Source organism: Vicia villosa, linkage group LG2 (genome assembly GCF_029867415.1).
Source record: "Vicia villosa cultivar HV-30 ecotype Madison, WI linkage group LG2, Vvil1.0, whole genome shotgun sequence".
Classification (NCBI taxonomy): domain Eukaryota; kingdom Viridiplantae; phylum Streptophyta; class Magnoliopsida; order Fabales; family Fabaceae; genus Vicia; species Vicia villosa.
In genome coordinates this window covers 173,037,552-173,046,779 of record NC_081181.1, presented here as the reverse complement: position 1 = coordinate 173,046,779, position 9,228 = coordinate 173,037,552, and the positions used below count along the sequence as shown (strand labels likewise).

The 9,228-nt window shown below is 31.4% G+C and overlaps 1 protein-coding gene across 1 annotated transcript; it reads left to right on the top strand.

The window, feature by feature from the left end:
• Positions 1-2,931: 2,931 nt before the first annotated feature.
• Positions 2,932-8,785, top strand: LOC131652994 (mitochondrial import receptor subunit TOM20-like). Its single transcript, XM_058922999.1, has 5 exons — positions 2,932-3,121; positions 3,606-3,684; positions 4,400-4,569; positions 4,694-4,754; positions 8,489-8,785. Exons 1-4 carry the CDS (start codon positions 3,023-3,025, stop codon positions 4,751-4,753), a joined length of 408 nt encoding a protein of 135 aa, XP_058778982.1. The 5' UTR covers positions 2,932-3,022; the 3' UTR covers position 4,754; positions 8,489-8,785.
• Positions 8,786-9,228: the final 443 nt, after the last annotated feature.

Below are 9,228 nucleotides of genomic sequence, written 5' to 3'. Positions count from 1 at the left end.
GGGCCGGTTTCAACACACAAACCGCAAACCGAACCGAACCGCGCGGTTCTGTAAAAAAATGGCCCAAACTGATCCGAACCAAATGCGGTTTTTGCGGTTTTCGGTTTGGTCTGGTTCGGTTTGGGGTTTTTTATTGGGTTGGTTTGGTTCTGAACACCCATTTTCATAGTTGAACCAAACCCTAAGATTTATACCAAAACCCCAAATTTCCAAACTTATGATTTCATCCATAATCAAAAGCTATAAGTTTCTAACTAGAACCCACCTTGATTATGAGTTGTAGATGATGAAGATGAGTCGATTTGGCGGAGAAATGATGAAGATCCAAGCTTTTCCTCTTCACAAGCTTCTCTTCCTCTTCTCCTCCTTCTCTCTACTTTATCTCTCTATCTTTCTCTTCTTGTTGAAATTGTGAAAAAATAGAATGAAAAAAAAGATATAAGTAAAGTACCATTAAGTCAGTACCGTTAACTTAAGCGTCCAAAACCTCAGTGTCAGCTAATAACATTAGAGCATTTTATTAAATACGAGGTATTACAGTTTTCAAGTTAAAGACAAAGAAGAGTATAAATGTAGATTGAGAAAATGTCTATATGGGATAAAGCAGGCTCCAAGGCAGTTGTACAAGAAATTTAAGTTTGTTATGTATGGTCAAGGATACCATGAGATTACTTTAGATCATTTTGTCTTTGTTAGAAATTTTTTTAATGATGACTTCATTATCCTACTGCTATATATTGATGATATGATTATTATATGGAAATATATTTATAACATTGATAAGTTAAAGAAGCAGTTGAGCAAGTCATTTGATAAGAAATACATTAGAGTAACTAAATAGATTCTTGGCATTAGAATCATGCGTGGTAGAAAAGGAGAATAAATTTTGGATGTCACAAGATAATTATATCAAAAGAGTGTTCAGAGATTCCATATGGAAAGTTTGAAGGTGGTAAACACTCTTATTACTACCTCATTTCAAGTTGAGTTCTAAACAAAGTCCTTCAAGTGAAGATGAAATATTTGATACAAAATATGTTCCTTATGTGTCAAATGTGGGGATTTGATGTATACAATGGTGTGTATAAGACTATATATAGCACATATTATCAGTACAATCAACAATGTTTTTTCAAATTAAGGTACATGGCATTGAAATACTTTAAAATAGGTTTTAAGGTATATTCGCAGATCGCAGTACTACTTGCACAATGCTTTGCTTAGAGGAAATAAGCCTACTCTATACGGGTACTTTAACTCTGATATTAGTGAAGACATTAATTCTAGGAAGCGTACTTTGGGCTACATGATTAAAATTTTAAGAGTAGTTGTAGCTTAGCACTCAAGATTGAAAAATTGTGTAACATCGTCTACTACAGAGGCAAAGTTTATTATCATTAACGAAGCATGCAATGATTTGCTCTATTTGAAGAAATATTGTAGGAGCTTTGGTTTGTTCTAGACAAATATGTATTACTTGTTGATAATCAATGTGCTATTCATCTTGGTAAGAATCTCACTTTTCACAAATTTTGTAGGATACATGATGTTTTGGATGCTAAGTTGTTTAAGTTAGCTAAATTTCATATCGATGAGAAATGTTTTTGATATGATGACTAAAGTGTTACCAAGAGGAAAGTTGAAGCTTGTTGTGATATTGCCACTTCGACGTTTTCCTCCACATAGTTCCAAGGGGGGATTTGTTGGGTTTGAGCTCCTTTCCAGTATGGAGAAAGACCAAAAGATATTAGCCATTTATACCTCACTTACCTTAGTGGAGAAGATCATAAACAAAATAAAGGAGATTAAATTTGGAGTATTAGAACTTTATTTAAGTAAAATATGAGTGAGATAGAGATATATAAGGTAGAAAAATCAACTTCAAAAGAAAGAAAAGAAAAGAGGAGTTGATTCTCGATTTCTTGCAATCAGCCTTAGTAAAACAATGATTCTTGATTTATCAACCGTTGGATTTGATCTAGTTTTGGAGAGAGGATTCACAACACCTATATATAACATTTGACCGTTCAGATCTTTGAAACATAGTATAAGTTGAGAGATATTTTTCAGCTTTTTATTTCTTATTTGTAAGCTAGTTTCCTTTGTAGATTGGACGACCCTTGAGTTTTCACTCTCATGTTGAGAGTTTTCCACGTTAAAATATCAACGTTCTCTTGTGTCTTTATTGTTTATATTTGATGTCATATATTTGTTGTTGATCCTCATAAATTTTATAAATTTGTGAAAAATTTATTTCTGTTGCGTATTTGTCTGTTATTCTGTGTGAATTTTTCATCACTTATCTCTTTTTTCTCCATCTTTCCATGATCATCTCTCTCCATTTTTCATTTTTATTTATTCTTTCTACATCTTCATCATTTATCTTTCTCTCATATCTATCATATTCCTCTATACTTCATCTCTATTGAATCACATCTTTTTTCGTATCTCATCTCGTTTAGTGTCTCTCTTTCTCTTTCCCTAGATCTCTATTTCATTTCTCTTCATTATTTTCTCATTTCCTTTATCAACTTTCACCATCTCCTTTCTCTTTATTATCTTTCTTATATCTCTTTATCATTTTCCATTTTCTCTTTAGCATCTCCCACATTTCTCTTTATTATTTTCCATTTTCTCTTTAGCATTTCCCACATTTCTCTTTTATCATTTTCCACTTTCTCTTTGGCCCTCTCTTTGTAAAAGAAAAAAATACTATCACTTTATTCTATTAATTATTTCTCTCTCATTTTTATTATATCTCTCACTTTTTTTCTCCATCTATACATATTTCTTTTCTCTATTTACCATCAATTAATAATATTACTTTTAATAGAAAATTAATATTTTATTAAAATAAAAAAATCTTGAATAAAAAAATAATATAAAAAAATTAAGACAGTATAATTTGTTTTACAAAAAATAAGGGGAAAATTCCATTTATCACATTGCACATCAGTCCCTAACCTGAAACAACACTCAAAACCCAAAACCCTAGGAACCGAAAAACAAAGAAGGCGATTCCATGGATTTGCAATCCAACGATTTCGATCGCCTCTTGTTCTTCGAGCACGCTCGTAAAACCGCTGAAGCTGAATACGCCGCCAACCCTCTCGATGCTGACGTTCGTCTCTATTTCCTCCTAAAAAGATTCATTTTTTTTAAGAATCGCTGATTTATTGTGAAATTAAGAAACTTTCTTTTGATGCATCGATTCGTTTTTGTTTGATTTACTTTGTTTTAGTGATTATTCAGATAAATCTGTTGTTGTTGTTGTTGATTTTGTATAGTTATGGGTGAATTGTTGCATTGTAAATTTTGTGTATAGTTTTTTTTGTAGATGTGGATTAGTTGTTGTGTTGTTCATTTTGTAGAGTTTTTGGTAGATATGGATGGGTTTCCCGTGTTACAAATTTGGGTAATTTTTGTATTTTTTGGGTACATATGGATGAGTTTCTGTGATGGAAATTATGTAAATGAATATTTTGGATTTTTTTGGTTACAATGAGTTGTTGTGTTTGAAATTTAGTGTTCTATTTTTTGATAATATGGATGAGTGAGTCTTGGTGTTGGAAGTTGTGAATAATTTTTGTTTTTTGATTCTGCAGAATTTGACAAGATGGGGAGGAGCTTTGTTAGAGTTGTCTCAGTTTCAGAGTTTTCCTGAATCAAAGAAGATGACCCAAGGTGCTTACTCTCTATGCTCTAAGTTGATTTAATTGATTTTTTTTACATGATAAGGAATAAATATTAGAATAAAGTTTATACAGCAATAGAGGACAATCGGGCAACAAGCTGCGTTGCTAAAATATGAAGTTTTTGGAGAGAAAATATGAAGTTTTTATTTAGTGCATTTTGAGTCATGTTTGAACTTGTGATTTAGAGGGGTATTTTTATTTTACTTTTAGTCTTTAAAATCTGAGAAGATGTGAAGTGCGGAATTTTTATTAAAATGACGTGGGGTAATGGATCTTGTATTAAAACTTTATAGGATCATATCCTGTGAAATTTTTAATTGGGTAATGGCTCTCTTTCGGTGTAACTATTTATGAATTTTGATAAGGATGCGGCTGCACCTTTTTAATGGCTAAGAGAGACATAGATATGCAATGTTCACAAGTTTTACCCAAGAGGATCTATTTGATTCCAGAAACTCAGTCGTTGCTGTCCATAAATTGAAACAGTTGGATGACAATTGGACAGATCATTTTTTGAGTTTGTATTTTGAGTCTGATTACAGTGACTAGAATTTGAGTTGTGCAATCTTGTATCTAATGGTTTTAGTTGACTGCATTGGCTCATCTATTTTGACTCCAGCATCTCTGGTGGATATTCTTGAACTTTTGATTTTGAAATTCATTTGTGTTTTGTGGATTTCTCACTCAAAAAACTTGATTTGCAGAGGCTATTACAAGGCTTGAGGAGGCCATTTCTGTGAATCCCAACAAGCACGATGCTCTTTGGTGTCTGGGAAACGCTCTCACTTCACAAGCATTTTTAAATCCAGACCCAGATGAAGCTAAAGTTCATTTTGACAGGGCAGTTGTGTACTTTCAACAAGCCGTTGATGAGGTACAGTTTTAGTTCAGTCAGTATAAATAACAGTATCAATAAATTTATGATTGAAGTGTCAGAAGTATTTTACTTGTTGACTTGTAAAAATACTGTGTAACAGAGTGGTTTTTGTTTTATATAGGATCCTTCAAATGAGCTTTACCGCAAAGCATTGGAAGTCGCTGCTAACGTATGCTGCTAAGGTATGTTCTGTCATGATGCAATGATTTTCTAACAAGTAAAATATAAGAATCATTTTGTAAATTATTTGAGTCATGATGCAATTATTTGCAGTTTTATGACAACTTTTGTCATAAATTTATAATTTTAATAAAATATAAGAATCATTTTGTAAATTTTGAAAAACTAATAATAAACAATTTAACAATCAAATTTTGTACAAACCCTTGACCAAACTATAGGGGACTTTCTAGACACTTTAACGGTACCCGACCGTAAAAAAATCTACACACAACTTTAACTTAACGAATCACCTTTTTAGGTAAGGGATGCATATAATTATTACATCAATATTTATAAAGAAATAATAAAAATATATGTTTTATCTTAAAAACATTATATAATCGATTTAATTATATAATTCATAATTAATAATAATTATAACATGTAATTATAGAATATATAATATCTTTTCTCATTAACTTATTAATTATTAATCATATAATATAATAAACTTAAAAAGTTAGAAAATTAATTATCCAATATAACAATATTATAAATTAACAAAAAATTTGGAAAAAAAAATCATGTTTCTAAATAAAAAGGAAATTACAATTTTATATTATTTTAATATAAATTTCATTATTTATAAAAAAAAAGGAAATGCTAACCAGTGCTCTTAGGGGCACTCTTTAAATGATTAAAATAGTAAGTTTTTTAAAATTATTTTTAGTATAAATCTCTATTATTTTTAAGTAAAAATCACATTATTTTTTACTAATTTTTTATTTATAGATTTATTATTTTTATAGTATAATATATTTTTTATGTTCTGTATATTAGTTTATTAATTTATGATATTATAATATCATAAAATTATTATTTTTAACTTTTGTTAATTTATGAAACTTACAAATTTGTATACAATTTTTTTTTTTTAATAAGCAATTGATTATAAAGCTCGCACTAGGGGTGCAACCCTTACAAAGATACTCTAAATAGCGTTAGAACAAGATAAGGGAAGTTTGAACCATTCGTAATAAATGACACTAAACTTAGGGTAACCAAAAGACAACCATCTCCACGATAGAAAAATGATGTTAGAACAAACCACATTGAAACTGAAAGCTTCCCCCTTGAAGATTATGGCATTCCTCATGAGCCAAATACATCAAATAATAGCAATCCAAACAATGTTTATCTTCAACCTATGATTAGCATTTTTCACCTTGTCTTTAATGGCTCCAAAATCCAAAAACTCCGCTTCGTTTAAGACCTCCTTAATGCCCAACCAACCATACATGTTTGTCCAAATCTCTTTCACCACATAACAACTAAAAAAGAGATGAGAAAACACTTCCGGATGATTATCACAAAACACACAATCCGAATTTAAGATGCAAGAAACTCCTCTTTTCAACAATTCATCTTTGGAAGGAATTTTTTCGATGAAAAATCTCCAAACAAAAAATTTAATTTTAGGAGGAATTTTTAGCTCCCACATCACTTTCAACAAAGTAAACAAGTGGTTTGACCAAACAAAAGATTTGGAATCATTAACTATATCCGAAATGCTACTTACCGAAAACTCCTTTTCCGGATTGATGCGCCACCTATAACTATCCGCCTCCAAAATGTTTGGAATGAAAGAGTTTATGTCGGCACAAAAACGGGACCAACACGGAAGCCCCCGAACAGCCGCTACCGAAGAAGAAAAAACAGCCCCGCTCGATAAAACAGTACCAACCCCGGCCGGAAAAACGGAGGCAGCCCTGACTCGAAATAAAGCATCCAACTCCCAAAAATGGTTACCGTTATTCCAAACCAACACATCCGCAATCGCACAATTTTTTATGGCTGACATATCAAACAACTCCGGATAAAGCTCGCGAAGAGATTGATCTCCCAACCACAAACTATGCCAAAAAAGAATGTTTTTACCATCTTTACAACTACACGAAAAACACCCGGAAAAGCCACCTTCAACAAAGTCATCAATCAAATTATTTTTTGTATTATCTCTCCACCAAATAGAGTCATCACTTCTATATTCATATCACCATTAGGAGCTTGCATCTTGAGCTTGGGACAAAGATATCTCAAAGAAAAAAATTTACTCCAAATTGCATTATCTTCTCTCAAAATTCTCCATTTCCATTTCAAGAGAAGAGCTTTGTTAACTTCCTCCACATCTCTCACTCCAAGCCCTCCCTTCTCTTTCGGCCTACACACATACTTCCACTTCACCCAATGTATACACTTTTTATCGGAGCTCCCACCCCATAAAAAACCACTTTGAAGCCTTCTAATCTCTTTGATCACCTTGGTCGGAGCTTTAAAGAAAGATAAGGTGAAAGTTGGGATAGCATTTAAAACCGAATTAACAAGAGTAACTCTCCCTCCCATAGATAAGTTCTTTCCCTTCCAACTAGAAAGCCGCCCCTTTATTTTGTTGATCACCTCCGCCCACACCCTTTTTTTTCTATGGTTCTCCCCCACCATAATTCCTAGAAATTTAAAGGGGATGTTTCCTTTGTTACAAGAAAGAAACGCCTTTGCCGCATTGAGGAACCAATCTCCCTCCTCTAGCTTCAAGAGCGCACAAAGAGTTTCTCCTTCTTCTCTCTTTTAGAGAATTATGGAAAAAACGAGAGTTACAATCACCTTCGGTTAACCATAAATTCCTTGATTTTTGACGAAGAAAACCTTCTTTTTTATAAAGGTTTTCCCAAAAATCAATCGCCGCTCTAGCTCTATCGACCACCACTTCTTCCGGAACATTACCTGCAAAATGAGCAAACTTGTTATCTAAAAAGTGCATCTCCTTTCCCGCCTCTTCAATGTTGAGATCAATCCAACCATAAACCTCCTTGTTCCATTTGATAAGATGGCTTTTAAGAATTTTCATTTTTTCAACCAAACAAAAATCTCCTCTTCCTTTCACCCTAATCTTCCTCCATTCCTCTTCCACAAACATAAAAAACTTCTCATTATCACACCACAAATTATTAAACCTAAAAGGTTTAGGACCCCAATTTCTCTTATTATCTTTGATCCAAATAAGACATACGCTCCGGTCAGTGATCCCTTGATCCGACCAACAACTTAGTGATCCAATAGTGATCCGACCAACAACTTAGTGATCCAAAAGCTTAACCAAATCGATAATTGATTCGAGTTTTAATACATTGATGAAAACTGAAACTATCTTGAATGAACTATCTTGAATGAATGAATCCATGATAGGTTTTGGATGAGATGCATGATAGTTGTTTATATACAAACATTCAAACATGTGATCTTGCTTAAGAATATAAATCCAACTTAATTATATTTATTTAATAAAAAATTATGGGAGACAATTATTATCCATTATTTAAATATTTTGCTATAACTTGAAGCACTTGTACACTCTGTCGATAATCATCAACAACTCTTGCAAGTAAAGGACTGGTTTTATGTTGATGAAGACTATCAATACATTCAAGAATGTATTCCATAACATCATCTATGTTTTTTACCATGGCTGGATACCACATGTTGGTCAAATCTAATGATGCATGTATGAGCTTAACAGTGACACCATCAGAACTGATAAGATTTGATTTACATTGAAAATAATAGTTTATTTCAGTAACATTATCAATTTGATAAATTAATTTAGTTATCAGTCTATCCGTGTTGGTGGAATTTTTAATAAGAGCATCAATTATGTAATCTGCAAGATCAACAAGACTTACACCCTTTGCTCCTCCAGGTTTTGAGTTGAGTATATATGAACAATATGAAGGATTGGAGGCTTCTTTGCAAACAACATCTACTTCAATAACATTGTTTGAAATTGAATCGGAGGAAGAAACATAAACTAGAAGAAGCACCAACAAGAGAGAGAGAGAGAGAGGAGTAGTGATTCATTTTTATGTTTTTTCCTTGTATTTCTCCTTTTATTTTTGTATGTTTTTCAAATTGATTTTTCGCTTGGTTTTATAGTTTTCATTTGTCAACTTGACAGTAAATTATGATGATAATATTTGATATACTTTGATTATTCTAATTATGATCAATAAATATAATTAAATATAATCCATAAAACATCGTTTCTCATCATATTTACCTTCTTAATGTTTTTTTATTATTGATTTTATGATTGATTAATTTTCATTCAACCGAAGATCACTTTTATATATATATATGTATGTATCCGGTGAGAACTAATATTTATATGAGAAACGAGAACTATTAATATCAATCGTTGGATTTCATTAACGTTTAAGATTTAAAATTTTTAATATAGAGATCACCTCATTGAACTTTATCTATTATGCTCAATATTTAAACTTTCCATATGAAGAGATTCTTACTGAAAATAATTCTATTTGATGAATTAATCATTATTAAAATAATTTTTATAAATATACTTAACTTTAGGATATTAATATAAAATATTGTTCAAATATATTTAGTATTTTTATTTGAAATTAAAATTATCTAAAACTA